At 45.8% G+C, this 19,135-nt stretch overlaps 5 protein-coding genes across 5 annotated transcripts; 1 reads left to right on the top strand and 4 right to left on the bottom strand.

The window, feature by feature from the left end:
- Positions 1-6,482: 6,482 nt before the first annotated feature.
- Positions 6,483-9,032, bottom strand: TEOVI_000092000 (protein kinase, putative; the record flags this gene model as incomplete). The annotated part of the gene is made up of 1 exon (XM_067224239.1): positions 6,483-9,032. One exon carries the CDS (start codon positions 9,030-9,032, stop codon positions 6,483-6,485), a length of 2,550 nt encoding a protein of 849 aa, XP_067080340.1.
- Positions 9,033-9,788: 756 nt separating this feature from the next.
- TEOVI_000091900 (Polycystin cation channel, putative) lies at positions 9,789-11,273 on the bottom strand (the record flags this gene model as incomplete). The annotated part of the gene is made up of 1 exon (XM_067224238.1): positions 9,789-11,273. The coding sequence occupies one exon, from the start codon at positions 11,271-11,273 to the stop codon at positions 9,789-9,791; it is 1,485 nt and encodes a 494-aa protein (XP_067080339.1).
- A 214-nt stretch (positions 11,274-11,487) lies between these two features.
- TEOVI_000091800 (protein kinase C substrate protein, heavy chain, putative) lies at positions 11,488-12,933 on the bottom strand (the record flags this gene model as incomplete). The annotated part of the gene is made up of 1 exon (XM_067224237.1): positions 11,488-12,933. One exon carries the CDS (start codon positions 12,931-12,933, stop codon positions 11,488-11,490), a length of 1,446 nt encoding a protein of 481 aa, XP_067080338.1.
- A 659-nt stretch (positions 12,934-13,592) lies between these two features.
- Positions 13,593-14,825, bottom strand: TEOVI_000091700 (zinc finger CCCH domain containing protein 17; the record flags this gene model as incomplete). Its single annotated transcript, XM_067224236.1, has 1 exon — positions 13,593-14,825. The coding sequence occupies one exon, from the start codon at positions 14,823-14,825 to the stop codon at positions 13,593-13,595; it is 1,233 nt and encodes a 410-aa protein (XP_067080337.1).
- Positions 14,826-16,847: 2,022 nt separating this feature from the next.
- TEOVI_000091600 (uncharacterized protein) lies at positions 16,848-17,750 on the top strand (the record flags this gene model as incomplete). Its single annotated transcript, XM_067224235.1, has 1 exon — positions 16,848-17,750. The coding sequence occupies one exon, from the start codon at positions 16,848-16,850 to the stop codon at positions 17,748-17,750; it is 903 nt and encodes a 300-aa protein (XP_067080336.1).
- Positions 17,751-19,135: the final 1,385 nt, after the last annotated feature.

The raw sequence follows: 19,135 nt of genomic DNA, 5'->3' as shown, positions 1-19,135 counted from the left end.
TATATATATATGTGTGTGTGTGTGTGTATGTGCGCGTGTGCGCGATCAGCCGCACAGTAACCCTTAGTCCTTACGATTTAGCTCTCAATGCAGAGGCCCCCCTTATATCGGTGTTGCTACTGGGGGAACAAAAAATTCAGACATAAATCAAGTGAGGTAGAAGGAGTAAAGCGTAAAGTACAGATGCGGTTGTTCTCTTAATCGCATAAGACAAAATAATCTACTGTGATCACGAAAAGCTATTGCCAGTAACCCAAATTTTCAATAAGTGTGGTGCGACGTGAAGAATAATGGTATGGGGAAAGATCACCCCTGCGGAGTAGAGGTCCTGAAGAAAATATAAAAGGCGGACAATCTCAATCACCTGTTCCCCTTTTCTTGCTAACTTCTTTTCTTCTTTTTTTTTTCCTTCCGTCCATGTAAGTCTTATTTGACGTACAATCTCCCACAAGCACAGGTGTGCATATGCATAAATATATGTATATATACAAACGTATACAATATAACCGAAGCTCTGTCCTCCACTTTCCCCCCTCCAACCACATCAACAACGCACCCAAGAACTCGGGATGCTAAATTGAATTCAATTTCTTCTGCTTCTTTTCCCCCTTTTTAGCGACTGTAAGTGGGACGAGTGATATGTACCCACCTCACCTTTTCAACTATTATTTCTTTTTTCTTTTTTTTGCCTTTCATCCTCTTTCTTCTCGTTTGCTTTGCATCAATGCCGTCACCCCTTTAATGTGGTCACACGCCCTCTCTCTCTCACACCGCTAAATCCGCTTCCCGATACACACATTCTGCACACCTGTTGGACCATGAGAAGTTGAAGGAATGAGAATGATGGTACCAACGCTGAAAATGAACACAAAATTCGTTATGTAAACAACAGAATTAAGGTAGGGATGAATCACACGACTTTGAAAGATTACAAAAGGTAAGCAACGACAGGGAATGGTGGAAAAAAAAAAAAAGAGCATTAGCCGACGATAGTCTGCGCAACAAACTGATAAGTGAGATGGCAGTGCAGCGACGGGACCACACACTTTTCAGAACAGCACACGCCGTTTCACCAACTCGCACTGCGAAACAAGTGGACAGTTCATCAACAAGGAGGAAGGAGCCAACCAACTAACCAGATGGCAAAAAACTGCAAGGAAACCAATGAACCACAAGCATCAAATCAAAACGACGCCGAAGCACCGTGAGAGGGAAGAGGTTGGAATCAGGACGAATGGAAAAACAACACCGTGTAACCACAGGGGGAAAAAGCAAAGCGAGCAACACAAGAAAAAAAAATGAGGAACTGGAGGCAGTGAACACCACGTCGTAAAATATATATTTATATATGTAAAGAGGGAGGGAAGGGATCTATGAATACCTACCACAACTCTGTATTTGAAAACACAACAGCCGCATTACGTCATAGATTTCCTTCTTTCAGCTTGTGACACCCTTCCGACAGCATTGCTCACCTTTCCTTTTTCTTTCCGTAATTACCTCTTTCCACCTTCACCACTACAATGACGGACTTTATATCCCTTCTTTTTTTTTTTTTGCTCCGTGCACTTAACCACATTTTTCCTTCATTTCGCTCTCCCACTGCTCTCCCTTACCGCTATCAAGTAAAGTCAGGTAAGATACGCATCCTCCGTCATTCACACTTTCATGCATACATACACGCTCCATTCCCTTCTTTTTTTTTTTTGAAATCCGTGTGTCCCATCAGCACATGTCGCTCAACACGGCTTTCAAGAATACTGAAGAGGAAGATGCGGATAATAGAAGGGCGATATTACGCTCCACTGAAGGGAAGCAGTCAAACCGAAAATGTTGAGAAGCCCCTCACCGCACACCTTAACTCCTACCAGGTAACCTTTTTTCGTTTACACACATACACGTATAAACACAAATGCAATCACACACACACAGAAATAGAAAGAGAAACCGAGAAACACGCTGCAGTACTAAAGTGCAACCCCAACTTCAGCTCACTATCCCACAGTCATACACGCAGCACTCCACTCCACTTCGCTTCACTTCACTTTACAACACGCCCGTTGTTTTCAGCTTCTCTCACCTTCAACCATGTAACGTCACGGGAGGGGGAGGGGGAAAAAATGCAAGAGGTAACACAAAATGTCCTCCCCGACCATAAGCAAGCTTGACTGCTTCTCAATCGTTGCATATGATGCCTTATCCCTGAACAAAACAAAACAAAAGGCAAAAAAAAAAAACAGTAGCGGTGGGTAAAGTGGTGATGTGGGGGACTCCAGCACCTCAATTTGGGTGTTTAAAGAAACCACATTTTACACCTTGTTTAACCCACACACCTCTCGCAGAACTTACATCACTTGAAAAAGCCTGTAATAGGCTATAACCGATGCTATGCGCGGGGTTATGTAAAGTTGTTGTGGAAATTATCTATACACGAAAAAGGTAAAAGGGGGTCGTGCAATCATTCAACGGAAGAAGAAGAAGGGGGAAAAAAAAAGATGGTGAAAGGATGATGAGGGGAAGAAGAAAGCAGCTTTGATTCAAACAAAGGGATAAAGCGGGGGAAGACAAAAAACATTCACAATGGAGACACAGTTATAGCCAGTGATTCTAACCGAGGCACGAACGAAAGCAGGCTAAGACCGATACAACGAATGAAGTAAAGGAAAAAAAAAGAGAGGAAGCAGCAGTGAAACAGGCAACAAAAACTGGGCGATACCCTGCACTAATTCTTTGGGGAACAACAAAATAAAATAAAAAAGAGGTGGAGGAAAGTAAATTTCCTCTGTGTTGAGAAATCGCACCTCTTGAAGCAGTGGTACACTCATACGTATGTTTATCTCTCCTTTTTTTTTTTTCCACCTCCCTTCCATCGACCCGCACATGCACTCATTTACCTCTTTACTTGATTTTTCACTTTCCTTCTGATGTATCCCTAACTCACCATACATATCTTCAGGTTTGCACAGCCTCCTTTTACATACATAAAAAGTTTCCTCTCACTGTCACCTAACAGCACAACAAGTTCAAAAGGTGAAACAAAACGGAGGAGGCAACACGCGACGCTGCGTACGAAATCCTCCCTCCTCACCACCAAAGAAAAAAAAAATCACTGCTGACACCGCTTAAATTTGTATATATATATATATATATATATATATATTATTTATTTATAAAGAAGACCCAAGTTCATAAATCCTTCTACACTCCTCCCACCCACACCCTTTCCCCACACTGAAAGTACAAACCCATCGTTCATGCCATTTTTGTTCTTTCGATACATTGCGAGGTGCTGTCCCTGAAAAACTATAATTACAGGATGAGAGCAAGTGATGCTGGTGGATAACCCGGAAGTTAACCAACAGAACCAAAAAAAAAAGGAACAACAGGTAAGATAGAAGGATTAAGGGGAAAAAAAACAGGTTTGCAGGGGACGTTGCGGAGGGAAAAAGGTAGTGGGTGGGGAGTGAATAAAAACTCATATACATGGCAAACAAGAATCCGAAGAGACTGTTTAAAAAAAAAAAAAAGAAAAAAAAAGAAAAGAAAAGAAAATGGATGCTTTCAAACTATGAGGAGTAACGGCGCCCAAAGCCAATTACAGCCACCGAACCCAAACTCCGTTACACCCCTTTTTCCTTTCCATATTCTTCTCACCATATACTCATATTAATAACCACACACACATACATCAAAAACTTTACACCCCATTAAACATCTTCTTCTCCCAAACCCTTACTAACTGCAAGTCCGCGCATCCGCTATCCGCGGACTATTTACGATTATGTACATGCGGGTACGTAAAGCTTTGAAACGGATGGCGCAAAACAATGTTAACTTCCTTTCCGTGATGTAACGCCTCCTTCTTCTTCCACCTTTTCTTTCCTTTTTTTTTTTGCCCTCTCTTTCTCTCTTTCTGATCCTATATACTCTCACAAGGCGAGAAAACTCCATTTTTTTTTTTTTTAAAAAAAATACATCCTTTCCTTCGCCTACCCGTTTTCAATTTGTTGCGTCTATTCGTTCGCTTCTTTCCACTACGAATGAAATCACTTGTCAAATGAGAGGCCATATCATTAGTTTCGCAGCCCTCCACTCAACACATCCAATAAAAAAAAAAAGCATATGCGGTGGAGGGGACAAAATGATCCAAATGACAAGAATAACAATAACAATAAAATCAATAGTGATAGTGATAGTAATAATAATAATAATAATGGTAGTCAGAAGAATACTAACAATATTAATAAATATAAAGGGGAAAAAATTGCAGGTGGGATAGTAGGTTTTTTTTTCCGGCTCACAAATGAAAAAAAGAAGAAACAGAAAACCATCATTATTATTGTTACTATATATCTTCTCATATTAAACGGCACGTACGTTACGCCTGGTGCCTTACAAAACAATATAAACTGTGTTACCGAAGAAAGGGGGAACAAAAACACAGAATATGAGGGAAAAGAAGTAATGAATGGGAAAAAAAAAGAAGGGGAATTTTTTTAAAAAAAAAAGCCACTCTTGCCGACGGGATCAGTTGTGATAAAAGGGAGGAGAGGCACATTACGTGAATAATCGCTTCGTCCCAAACGAGCGTCGCAACACCCCCTCGACTCTCCCCTGCAGTGACAAGCGGGAAGAGACGGGGAGTGGTCGTGGCAGAAAGTGAAGTTAAATAAACTATTAGTAAAAAAAAAAACAGAAAAGAAAAAAAGAAAAGAAAAAGAACACAGAAAGTAAAGGGGGGACGAATACGGGAGCGTGAGAGGGGATGCGTGTTGGTTCCCAGACGTCAAATCTTTACCTCGTCATTGGTTAACATGTCATACATGATACCGCACACTGCAGACATATGTACACGTGCATTGTAGATAGGGAAAAAATCAACGAAAACGGGGAGAAATGAATGACTAACGGGGGGGGGAAAAAAGAACAACGCATCGTCATGCACACCTGGGGTCCCCCAAAACAAAAAAGGCATAAAAGCGAAAGGAAAACAAGGGGAGAACGGATGCAAAAAATGAAGTGCAACCGATACAGAAAACAATGAGGGTAACGGCACCAGAGAAGACGCACGCACACCCAAATACGCAGAAGGGTAAACTGCATTGTTAGGCAAACTGAAGCACAAAAGAGGACCCATAGAAACAGAGTATGCATGCGCAAGGATAAACAAGTATTTGCACAACCGTGTTATGAACAGCCGAACCCATTCAAAGAACTATGCGTGTGTGTGTTAAAAGCCATCTGAAAATGCATAGTGATAGTTCTACCCACTTTGTGGAGTACAACACAGCTTCTCCTCAGGGGAAACCAAGCTGATACACGGAACCATTTAACCCTTTTTTGGAAATGATGCAGCATCACACGCGCCCCCTCAGTGAATTCCCCCGTCCCTCCCCCCTTCTTTCTCTCTCTTCTCCGCTCCGTATAACATACTTTTCTCTCACTTTTATTGCTTCCACCTCTCATTCCTTTCAGCACACCGACTCCAAAACAACTCCACTACACACAAACACAAACGTACTGTATCCACCACACTCCTTCATTTTCACTTAAATTTTTTATTCTATCTCACCAATTTGTTATTACAATCATTATCATTTTCTCTTCTTCCTTTGCATTTCTCTCACACGTTTTCCCGAAAAGAACAGGGAAGGTCACTCTACCTTCATCAGTGAGCCTTTTGTAGCCCTGTACTCCCCTGCGTGAACAGCAACTAACTCATATCAAACGCACATATTAAAACGGAAGAGATGAAATTTAAGGGCATAAAAAAAACGCAAGCACAAACACAAACAAATCAACGTGTATTTGAAAACACGAACATCCACAGCACACATGATAACATAAGTATATCTCCATCGCGCCCACCTAGCAGTCGTGTAAACCCACACACATACACGCACACGTGCATGCGCATATATTCAAGTATATAAGTATATGTGCTGACAACTCAAATTAGTATACCAATACATATACAAGGAGAGCCTTCAGTCCTTCACCTCAGGGTTTTAACCCTTTAGTCTAGCGCGAAGGGGAAGGTTTACACTAACAAGCGGGAACGAGTTAGGGCAACAAATCAAAATCTTCAACTGTACGTGCCTTTCTTATTCTTATTTTTTTTTTCCTTCTTGCCTTATTTTCCCCACCATTTTAAAATTATTACATAGTGGAAATAACGGCCTTGTGGGCGGCCCTCCTCTTCACTCCTACCGTTCCCAAATCGTCACTTTCATCAGGTCGTAACTCTTCTCGACCAACTCGCAACCGCCAGCGGTCACCCTTTAATTATATCTTTCCATCCTCCTCTGTGCACTAAACCAGTTGCAACGACCAAGACACCTGTATCTCCGTGCTTCCTTTTCCATACTAGCCTCAAGACCGCCGAAATGACCAATACATCAAACAAATAATATAGATCACAGCGGAATTGTGAAGAAGGGTGATTGTATTGCTATCGCTCTCAGGGAACCAGTACTTTCACCTCAGTTGTTGGTGGCATCATACAGCCACGTGTGGTTAAGCATCTCTCCAGCTGACGGGCGAGAAGTTGGTTCATAGGAAGCGAGGCAGCCCACAATAAAGGCCGCTGCCGATTTCGCTTCTGCAGGAGGAAGATATGCCTGCAACTCCCTGTCAATGTGACGACGCGGGTAAAGTCTGTACTTATCGCTGTATATGAAACGATTGTTTTCATCGAAGTAGCGATGGATGTAGCGAGGAGGGGGTTTGCCGTTACCACATCCCTCTCGAAGCTTGATTATCTTCTCAGGAACAGGACCAAGTATTTGCATCATCATGGCAAGGTGCTCCACGTCCATCATGCGTTCATTCCTTGTACGACGCTTCGGGTCCATGAGGAACTCTCCCGTAATTAGCTCATACACCATGCAACCAACACTCCAAATATCGGTGCGGGTGTTGAAATCCATCCCCATAAGGATCTCAGGGGCGCGGTACTCACGCGTTTGAATCATCGTACCGCGTACGTTTGACACAGTACCAGCCTTTTCAACGGGGAATTCCTTTTTACTCTCAATAGCGGCCTTCGCAGCAACATCCTTTTGTCCCTTTCCGGTCACAGCCTGGCCCTTGGACGGCTTAAGCGCAACAGATAGACCGAAATCAGCAATACAAACCAAGTGATTTGGGTCCCCCTGCCACATAGCCTTCCGCACGCGGTCAGCCGGCACCATGCTCGAGCGATCCTTGTTCCGGAGGCAGAAATTCTCAATTGTATCAAGCACCTTGGGGTCGGACGATGAGCAAAGGATATTTTCGGGTTTGATGTCCGTGTGAATGACATCTAGCTTATCGAGTTCATCAAGGCCAATAAGGATTGAAACAACGATCTCCTTAATCAGGGATATCTCGGAGGGGCTCCGGATACCCTTCTTGGCCTTCATCTGGTCAATAATACTCAAAAGATTTGAACCATGTAGGGGCATAACCATGCACGTGTGCGAACCATACTGACCAGCCACTTCAAATGAATCCAACAGACCTGTGAGTGGAGCATGTGATGGCGTATTCGATCCAATATAGCGGAGCAGCTTGATCTCGTACTGGGTGCTCTCGGACACAACACTGTCGCACTTGGCAATCTTCACCGCAACGAATGCCTGATGTGGTTTCCCAAGGGTTGTATGCAGAGTGTCGTACGCAAGCCACACAGTGCTGAACTCACCCCAGCCAAGCTTCTGCACGATTACATACCGAGAGTTCAGCTTCTTCCCCGGTACGACTGACATGTATCCTCCCTCGAAATAGGCCTTTTTGTTCTCTTCGTAATGGTTGCTCCAACGCTGTACAAACTGCTGCATAACTAGCCGACTGGAGACAAAAGAAGACTTCTGCCCATTGTAGGGTGCAGCCACTTGACCAACACTGGGAATGTCCGTCACCGTCTCCACACTGCTTTGGCTACGGTTGCTACTGGTAGTGGGAGTGGCGCCTGCGGTCGTCGCTGTCATGGTCCCAGGTGATGTTGTTGCGGACGGAGCAGGTTTAGTAGTACAGTCGCTGCAACGCCGGCGCTGCACAATTACCGGATGGACACAGGAGGAAATGGAGGCAGACATCGATTTGTCTGACATCCGATGAGGAGCCACACATGGAACGCCACCGGAAGGCAACTCGCGAGCGGTAGTGGTGCTCAGTTCTGCCACATGTGCGCTACTCAACGAGTCGTTTCCTGCAGAAAACGATCCACGCAATGAGATGCTAATCTCTGGAGTCTGCACGCGCCGTCCCACGGACGTACTGGCCTTCTGAGGAGGTTTCCTCAGGAGTTGCTCCACCGTGAGCGGTGCGGCAACAGGAGATTTATCGGTTAAACCGGTTTCCCCTCCATGATGAATCGAGCTCCCCTGCTTTTTAAGCTGTTCCTGAGACAAAAGCCTCGTTCTGGACCCATTAGCCTCACTCAAACATGCCAAATTAGAACTGCTTGCCCCAGGCGTGCTACTTTCCTGTCGAACGATGCGAAGTTTCCGCTCAGTTATAATTTGACGCTTCAAAGATCGGTCACGCGGTGTCATCTCCACTGGAAGCGAGGAGTGTTGAGAAGTTTGGCGGCTTGCAACACTTGTTTCCAGTTCGGGTGACTGACCCGAACGAGAGGCCGCCTGGCGCGCCGGAGACCTCGCAATACCTCCATAACGCGCAATAAATGCGAACCCCCGCTCGCCCGCTGTCTGTGCACGGTGTGAGCTCTGTGTGAGTGAAAGATCCAGAGGCGACACGGGAGACCAGCGTTGCGTAAAGGTGGTGTAGCGTGGTGATATATTACTGCTACTCACTATCCTGGCCATGCGAGCAGCAACAACCGGAGACTGGCGCCTCGGGGTCAATTCCTCACGCTTGGACCAGATGCCGGGGTTGCGAAGGTTCAGGTTCCCCAGTGAGGGGATCGACGGCTGGTTCTGTGCAAGGCTGTCAGCACTCCACGTCATTAAATGACTTGGCGCAGGCACGTTCAATTGCCGATTCGCAGCCGTCCCAACAGAAAAGTGTGCATCAGCATTTCTGGTCATGCCGTCCTTTAGCGCACGCCCCTCTACCGCACAAGCAAACAATGATGCACAACCAAATATGCACTATTGTCTACCTGAAAAGGGAGTACTTGGGTACACCACTATTTGAAGGGATCCGTTATACTTTTCGTGCTACAAATTATATATATACAAGGTGCTACAACACCTTTTTTCTATTCCCCAGCCGATTTGCCTGCTGTTTGCGGTAAGGGTTTTGTGTTGTATGAGTTTTCGTCGCGTCGTTCACGCAACGGCCGGGTGCAACACAAAAAAGGGGTTGTGTCTAACAACACTAAATCCGTGAAATTGCGCTGATGCTGCTCCTCTAGCTCTCTTCCCTCTCGGTGTTAACTTAGCAGTTGAAGTATGGCGACTCACCGCAGCAAACGCACTTGCCAACTCGATGGGGTGAATAAAAATGATTTTATGTTTCGACTAGGGTTCGCTGAGCTTCGCAAAAAGTGCGTTATTGGAGTAGAAATTTAGAAACAAAACACCATAGTACAACGGTATCAAAAGATTACACAACAAAACAAATTAACAGAGGAAGGGAGCAAAAAAGGGAAAGGATAAAAATATGAGCAATAGTCATCCACTTAAATTCGCATAAGACGCTTTGTAGCATCCCCTCACTCAACAAGGCAACAACAACGAAGCAAACGCAACCGACTGCGAGCTCACCAGACACAGCCGCATCACCTAAGAAACCTGATGTTGCTGTCACCAACAACAACAATGAATAAGAAGGGCAGGAAACTACCCCCTCAACTTCCCCAATATTTCCCTCAATTCTTCGGTTAAACGAGTACCACTGCCATTTGCACCAGTGGTGCCACTGGATGTCGCACCGTGCATCCGGATAGCTTGATTGTACGAATCCTGAATGATACTGTATGCCACATTGAGCACATTACATATAAAAAACGCCAAAAATGAACCAAAAAAGATACGGGTGAAGAGCACTTGAACAACGTAGGCTCCCCTATCCATGTCCACAAATGTATCAATCAGGTTATCCCCGAACGCCGCACAGATGAGAGTAACAATTGAATACGGAACGGTTTTGAAGTAAGACTGGTAACTTCCGTAAACAATGAAACCGCACACTGAATAACCAAGCAGAATGGGGAAGACCGCCACGACATACATGAAAAGTTGGTCACTAGCAGTAACAAAACCATCGACCACTACGCAAAGACTTGGTGAGAGCTTCAGCACAGAGATCAACTGTGTTGAGCGCATGAAAGCCGCGAACCCGAGTAGGACTGTTAACGCATGCTCCGTCGTTCCGCTCACTTTTGGGGTAAACTGAATCACAAGTGACGTTATACTGAACGTCAACGCAACTATATCAGAAAAAACACCAAGCAGAAGAAAACTCTGACCTCTCAAACCAGAATTATCGGGGCGCAACCTTCCGTACCACTGACTCCTTCTGCAAGTAGTTAACACCACTTTCACGTATGTTACAAGCTGCGAGATCCTATCCATGCGAAACAAAAAGCTCAACAGTACTAGAGGTGCCACCGCACAACTTATCATGACGGGAAAACGCTGCGGGAAACGCTCCTCGATACTGCTGAACGAAGTGGTCATGGTAATAACAGGGCCGTACCCACCCATACCAAACATCACCTCTATGTCCCATTCCGCAGGGCGCACCCTACCGTCATCTGACCTTCTCATGGAATATAGCTGAAATGAGAGTTTAACCTTGTCGACGTTGTCAAACACATCCAGTGTGGATGAGGTTTGGCATAGGATATAACGCAACCTGCTAGTAACTCCGTCTCCACAAAAGCCATTCTGGTAATAATAACTTTGAGGACTTATGAACGGTCCTAGTACATCGCTTGCTTGAACATCAAAGGAAAAGACAAGCGGCACCTTTGCGAGGGAGTTCTGCGGTCTGTCGTGAAACGTTATTTCAACAACAGGGACCAACGGTGTGAAATTGCCCACCCCATACGTATAGTGCATGAATGTCCCAGTTGCTGCAGCCGGTATGTGATAATAAGCATCAATTATACCTTTGAAAACTGTAAAAAAATCTTTCACGGAACTTATGCTCTTCTCAGCTCCAGCAGACTTGTCCTTAGCGCCAAAGAGAGAAGCAGCTAACTCAAATTGAGCATCAACACGCTCTTGATTTCGAACCGTTTGGTATCCAAATGCAAACAGAACTAAAAGAAACAGTATGACACAGTCGATTACGTACGTCGAGAACAGCTTCGGATTCATATGTGGACAAAACTATGAAAAGTATACCACTTACTACTCCTGACACTACCTTACTCCACACTATCCAATTTACAACGTGAGGGGGGGGAAAGAAAAACTCGGAGGAGGAAGATGTTACAAAGTACAGGGGTCCAGAGGGAATGTTGTCAAGAGTAGTTGGAGTTGGGTAGCATCTTGCGAGAAAGTGATAATTATTAACCGACTATTAGGCGGTTTACTCGCATATAGCGGGTGTTTGGAACACCATTGCGTATTTGCATGATATCGGTTCCTCAGCCTTCAACAACTTGTTCTCCGGGCCGCACACCAGACGAACATCCGTGGTTCGCTGATCATGATTCCAACACCAATCACCCCCTTCGTACAACATGTGTGTGTGGTCATCGGTGGTTGACCACAAAGAGTAGGTACTCTCACCGAAACGTACCCATTTCCCTATGCTATTCCCAATTTCAGTTCCTTTGGAGTACTGGTGAGCATCTTTAAAAGGACAAAATTTGTAAGTGTATACTTTGACGTCGAGAGTGAAGCATTCATCCTCGAGTGTCCGTATTATGTCTTCCGTATTCAAGTTTCTCTTCAACCGTGCCTCCTTAGCAGCAATAGAGGACCGAAGATTGTCCATTTTTTCGTCAAGGTCCTTTATTTTTGCCCGTAAATTCTTGGCCCCTGGCAACTCATAAGAGGGGTCATTGGTTGTATCGAAGTATTGCTCCTCACTGCTTGACAAGGTCCCTTCCTCTCCCGCCGTTTTGCAAACAAATGAACAGCGAAGAGGTTTGTGGTCACAATTTTTTTGGTATTTCACTGTAGCATCTGTTTTTGCTTCAGCACATTCACAGTAACCAGACACGTTACCTGGAATTAGCTCGTCACATCCCTTTTCATCTGTTACGCTTGATTTGGTACCACAGTCCACTGTTGTGTACCATTTGGTGCAGCCTGCCCTATATTTCAACTTTGTGCCCTCCTCATTCGCCTCATTTTCCTGGATGTGTTTTTGAAGAATTTTGAACTCCTCGGATAAGCGTTGTTTCTCCTTCTTTTCGTGGTCTTCCAACGGCGGAAGGTCTCTTGACATCCGCTCACGGGAAATTTCCGCCGCTTCCAGCTCTGCTTTCTCTTCTTTTAAAGCAACTTTATCTTGTTCCCGTTTGACTGTGGCCTGCTCAACCATCTTCTTCTTTTCCTCTAAAGAAAGCTTCATTTTCTCCCTTTCCAGCATAAGTTCCTCCGCCTCTTTCTCCTGCACCTCCGCACAAATGTTAGCACACTGCACAATACCGCCATATTCATCAGAGCCGTCACAACAGTCACATAAACCATCGTTGACTCTATTGTGTGGTATTTCCTTTGACTTAAAACCAATATTGCGACATCTGAATTTCCACCCGTCAGGAAACTTAACTTTGGTAAAGTGATTTGTGCAAGCTGATGTCCCTGGCTCATCACTTCCGTCGGGGCAATCACAAAAATCATCATTAATCTGATCACCCTTTATGACTTTGCTGCCGGTAAGACACTGGAACGCTCCACTGGAACTAATCCCCTTAAAATGGTCAAGATACGCGTCTTGGGCTCCATAAGTAGGGTCCAGTGCCAACGACACATGCACCAACAACGATATAGTCAATAAAACAGCAAACAACATATCGGTCATATTATATTTCTAAACTAACCTTAGTCACATTTTACACAATAGTAGCAAGGAAGAAGCACAGTCAGCAGAGAATCCGATATATGCGAGCAGTAGTTCTCTTTCAATTCATGCTCTGCACAATGTGACGTGGGGAAATTCACCTGCTCCTGACATCATTGAAACATCATATTTCGAAAGAAAAAAAATGATGACTCTGATTCCTCTGGAATACTTCTGCGATTCCGTCCCATACCATACGGGTGTCGATAACCGATAAATGCATCAGGGTACTCTCTTTCCCTCAACCACTTCCTTGGACTTTTTTCCATAAAGTTAATTCCTTCTCTTCAAAAAAAAAAATCATTTGAAGACAACCTTACCACCTTCATTCCAACTAAGATAAAACTTATCATCTTATGAAAGCATGTTTTTCCTTCACTATTTTTGTTCTGTGTTGTGTTGTTTTTTTTTTTTGGTAAAGTGGTATAGTCACCCATATACATATATAAATATTTATATATATACGTATATAACGATACCTGCGCTTGCAGGTATGCGCAGCCCCATGCAGTTGTGTGCACCTGCGCCCTTCCCCAGTATCTATCCCACGCTATTCAAACGGATTTTCGGTTCTCTAGGTTTTAGTAAGCTCCCACAATTACTGTTATGTAAAACGCATCTCACCCTATTTCAGCATTGGGATGCTCTCTGACCGGAGAGCTCGAGCTGAACGTGCGCATATCGAGTTCGTCTAAGAGTGGCGTTAAGCTCTCTGTTGAGGCCGTTGGTGTGGCCAGGACATTTGCATCTTGCAGTGTCCTGAGTAACGACTCATCGGCCTCCACCTGTGGGATTCCCGTTTGCCGCACATATTCCCTTACAGTATTTCTCCACATTTCCGATGTAGGCGAAGGCATCGAAGATGAACTTGCGGCTGCGGAGATATGTTCTGCTTCGTGATCGTTGAATGCCCCCTCCATCGACAGGTGTCGCTCCGCTTCTTCCTCTATCTGTTGAAGTACTACATCGGGGTTATTAAGATCCATCAGTTTACTGGACGTGGTAACGCGCCGGTCTTGTGGATGTATTCCCAGACAATTTTCGTCGGCGCAAGCGCTGTCACCACAAGCGAAATGCTGAGTTCGAAGCGCCTGCTCTAGCCTTCCGTCCGTATAAACTGTTTTGAAAAATGGAATCCATTTACCCTGGCATTGAACGGTAACCTTATTGCCATATCGGGCAAAGAAAACTGAGTCCTTTATTCGGTGGCGGATTTGCTGGCGAGATCGCTTTTCCGCTTTTAGCACTTCAATAAGTCGCATGTAAAAAATCTTCCTGTGACGCACCGTCTTCACTTCTTGTAAATGAAGCTGATTACAAGCAAAATCCTGGTAGCACTTTTGGTCCGATAGATGTAGGTTGCAAAAAGCCCCCTTCGGTTCCCGCGGGACCTTCCGTTGAGATGGAGCTTGAGAACCATGGATGCCACTTTGCTGGTCGAGAAGAGTCAACAATTTCTCACAAAGGAGGTTTGTACCGGGTACAGCGTCACCAGTCAAATAATCCTTGATAGCCGCTCTAGCCTCCACAGCGTATCGAACGGCTTCCGTGTTTTCTTCCTCTGAATTTTCGATATACATCTTTTGGATGGCATCATAGGCTTTCAGCCAAGCTACGGCGGAGCAACTTGAGGTGCAATGAGCAAGCATGTGCAGTATCGTCACTAACAACCCTACAGTCGGAGTAAATACTTCAGTCAGTTTTGATGCCTCATAGGATACGACATTGCCTAAAACTGGTAGTCCATTGACATCCACGCGGGATAGGTAAGAACGGAAATCTAACCCCATATCAAAGACTTGTAGCGTATTCTTAGGGATAGTTAACATCACATTAGGACGCCGACGAGACATCGCTACTACTAACCAAAAGAGGAAAATAAGAAGAGTGAAATACCCTTTCAGCGACTGGAACAAAGGTGGAGCTGAATTTAACAACGAGCACAAGCATAAAAGCTCTGATAACTGGGATGACCGTTCATATTTTAAATAAATCAACAGTTTGTATAACATTAAAAAATAAAGGACCGATCTTGGACAAAAAAGCTATATTTATGAGTTAGTTCTCAAATGTTGAAATACGATTGTTTCGGTGCTAAGTGCACGGGAATCACCGCCCAGTAAGAGCGAAAAAGGGCAGCATCAAAGCGAAGAGTAGCCCATATGTAAACCTACGAAAGGAGTGGTACACTCCTTTAATCACGATACCCAATTTATCCAACCAACAGTCACAATGTAAGGTCGCACAGCGTGGGACAGGGCACAAGATAAGAGGAAAGGACGAAACACACGACAACTTAACCCATGTTTTGGCACGCATGCAATATGGGCCCGCTTCACGCGAGCACGTGAGCAAACGAAGCGGAACAGCACTGTATATTAGCATTTTCCGCACCTCCTTTAGTGTTTTCGAGTTCAATTCCTTGACACGAAGATATTTTATGAAGGATAAATCGTGGTTATGTGTTGCGACATACCACAGCGGAGCCCAAACGATCAAGTGAGTCGGGGGAATTTCTTTTCCAGACACGTGTGCCCCAAGAAATGCAGCGGAAGCGCATCTTCACGACCAACACAGCGTGAGTGAATCACCCTAACGCAGGGACTTCCTCGACCCAAAAGCAGCGCGTACCTTTTACCTCGGGCAACGAAGCAGCTAACAAGACTGCTCACCATCCACGAGGTACGGTTCGTAGAGTGATAAGACGGCAAAACAATAAACAAGTACGAAGCGAAACACGGAAGCGCGGTGATATCAGCACAGCTCCCCGTCCACGTACCGTAGGCGATGAAATTTAAAAAATAATAATAACACTTGATGAGCAAAAGAGGCCAGCCACAAAGAATCAGAAAACTCCTGCTGTTCAGACAAAGGGAATTAAAAGGAGCAAACCTCCCAACACTCTCTCGAAGAGAAAATGTGCGACTCCCATCCAAACACGATCCGTTCACACAGATTCCTACATCCCCAGAACCCGCACGCTCATGGAGCACTTATAACTTCGCTGGAGGAAAACAAAAAATTTTGCACCACATTGAAATACTACCAGCATACGCTCAAACATCCACCTAACTTACGCGTTACACCTCCAGAGTAATAGAGCAGACGCCTCCCCCGACTAGTAAAGTCGCCCCTACCTCACAAGATCATTCTTCGGCACTTCATCAGCACCCCAATGGGAAAGGAGACAGCAAACTGTATAACAAAGAGGGGTTTGCACAGCAAAATGCCTGGCGCCGCTCCCCTTATTCCCATGTGACGACGCCACATGCTCTTTCGCTACCTCCGTTATCAGACAACAAACGGGGGATCATGTCCGATTAACGCCAGCGTGAAAACAACCGCCAGGGGGCTCGCCAAAAACCCTTCCGGAGCAGCCACGCTCTGAAGCAGTAGCGTGGCAAGTGACGCACTGCAAAGCACAATCAGAATGGTTAGCCGAAACCGGCGGCGATCGTATTGACAAGTGGTCTCTTTCACGTGGGACTAGAATCCCTTAACCGCCGACGATTCGAAAGCGCAGCAACGCCTCAACCGGAACGGGGAGCAGCTGCCGTGTCCGACCCGAACTGAGGATGTTTCGGGGAGGCTTCGGCACTTGTTGCTCCTCCCGAAATCAGCACGCCCCACGGCTGCTAGAGTCCAGCGGTCGATGAACGCCCATGCTGCGGCATGTAGTCAGTTCGAAAGTAAAAACTCATCACCTCCGAGAACCTCCACTGGAATCGGCTAAGGCAGGAAGGCCATCACACACATCAATTCCATGGTGCGACCCTCCTACCCATCCAACGCGGCGCCGCTCACTCTCTTACCTCGCATTTTCAGGGGCAGACGCCAGCCGATAGGGCTCTGGACCGACAGAACACCGTCTTCAAATGTCCACAGATGCCAGGGCAACGCAGAGGGACCAGCCGTGCCGCGCCAGAGCACCGCTTTTCTTCCTTCCCAGTCACTGCGAACGCGGTACCGCGCCGTCACGAATATTTTCCGGAGTGAGGTGCCGCCGTCCTGTGATTCGAAGGACGACTCAGGCCTACCCTCACGCGAAAAGCGGAGGAACTGCGCAGAGTTCCAAAAGGAAAGAAATCAATACTCCGCAAAAACCTCTATTACGAAAAGATGGTCTTCTGTCAGCCGAGGACAGCAAAGACGACAAAAGAAACCCGGGGCACTTTAGCATTTCCGGTCGCCAACGTCATAGCATAGCTTACAACCGTGACGGCGGCGACTTACACACACTCGCTGGGGAAGATCTGATGGCAGAGGCGGCCGGTACCATCATTGAATGCACCGGGCATGTGCACTCCGGAATGCAACCAACTAGAAAGATGCCAATTGCCGCTGCTACGACGTCGTATGCTCACCATATCCAACCTTTGAGCAAAAAGCAGGTCGGCGCCCGCAACATGTCGACACGAATTCTAATGCATGCGCCTTGGCGTGAGATCACGCAACCCCCACCGAACACCAGGCATTGGTCCCTTATAAAGTGGTGCATAAATAACAATTTTCCGTTCTGTAATACTACCGAATACACCGTGCACACGCGACAGCACGGAAGGGCAACACTTATATGCCACTGTCAAGGAATTGACCGTTACATGCGAAATCATCGTAGTAGGCAGGTGGTCGCCACCACCATATGTTCTTCAACATGGTTGCCGAAACAAAACGGATATCCTGAACCTTTAGCGTCAAAGCACTATCACAGGCTCATGGATCAAAGCCAAATGGAGAACACTTCACAGTCCTGCCTGGTGACTCTGTGGGGTGGTTAGAATATGATGAAGAGACGAATTTGAAAAACACCTGATCTGCGCCGAAAGTTTTGGAACCGACGAAGGTGTTCCCTAAGGGAGCAGAGTCACACCACAGCACTTGACGCCTTAGCTTACTGGCCTTCATAGGAAGATCGTGGGGTGTCGCCATTGGTCGAATAGGAAGAAACTGGACATCATTGTGGGAGAGTAGCTGGACCGTACGCGACCCGTAAGTGTTTCGTGCCGCCCACACAAGACGAAGTACAGAACCGCTGCAACTGGCGCATCAGGAATGCTTATTCGCTGCGATCGCCAAGCACCCAATGATTACGGCACTCACAGTAGGTGAAGCTGCTATCAGAGATTTTCGGAAGGCCCGACATTTTGTTGCAGCACGTGCATCACATAAGAAGATATATATGGCAGCTCAGACACAAAGCCGCTGAGACAAACGGAGGCCGCCGAATTCCAACCAACAATGAGTGATGGACCCGAAAAATCGCTAAAATAAACACTTCATACCTCAGTGACGGCCCACAATCGCTTGCACGGAGAGTGACTGCGTTACTTCGATCACACAGTGCCAATACTGGTGCTTTAACAGTTCAATATGAATGCACAGAAAGGAATTGCACCAACAGCATGGAAGTGTGGAGTTCCTCTACATATCCAGAAAGATGGTAAGAAGAAGAAATATTAAAATACAAATGAACTAGTGGCATTCACGAGCTCTCCATGAAGATTGAGGGAAAGAATAACTGAAGCCCAGCTCGCACCACAACAGTTAGGGACTGGACAAAGTTTATGCACAGCAAAATGGTTTCCAAACTAAACAGGATTCCTTAGCCGCGCCTTACCAACATCGTGTATGGTTGTGGTATTTGTCAGTGGTGAAAAGCCTTCGGCGCAATGGGGCATGCTGAGCTCAGTACAGGAAACGAAGCAGTTGAGCGTCGAGCAGCGGCACATAACCTAACGCTGCTGCTTCCTCAAACGAAGAAGGAAACAATCAAACACACACTGCGGAGGTAAGTGGACATGGTGGCACCATTGTCTTGAGAGTACCTAATGGAAGTTTACGTAACGCAGATGAAAAGCACATCCTTTGATTCTGTGAAATGAATACAGCTCACGCCAAACGCCGATGGAGTGTGGGCGGGACTTGAAAGAACTTGAAAAGTTTCTCTTTATGATACTATTCCACAGCTGAAATGGTAGGGCGCGCTGCACAGACAGTACGAAAAAATTGACCTGAGCTACTTCAAATAGGAGCAATATCTGCTTTCACGCAGGGCTAAGCACACCAGCTTCTGCGGTTCTTTTACCTCTTACAGGCACACACCATGTATGGCATTGAGGTATGGTACTGGGACGCTTCGGAACGAAGTCGCGACCTCCTTGCA

The sequence above is a fragment of the Trypanosoma equiperdum genome (assembly GCF_001457755.1).
Source record: "Trypanosoma equiperdum strain OVI genome assembly, contig: ctg_252, whole genome shotgun sequence".
Classification (NCBI taxonomy): domain Eukaryota; phylum Euglenozoa; class Kinetoplastea; order Trypanosomatida; family Trypanosomatidae; genus Trypanosoma; species Trypanosoma equiperdum.
The sequence above is the reverse complement of the archived record's forward strand: the minus strand, read 5'-3'. Positions and strand labels throughout refer to the sequence as shown.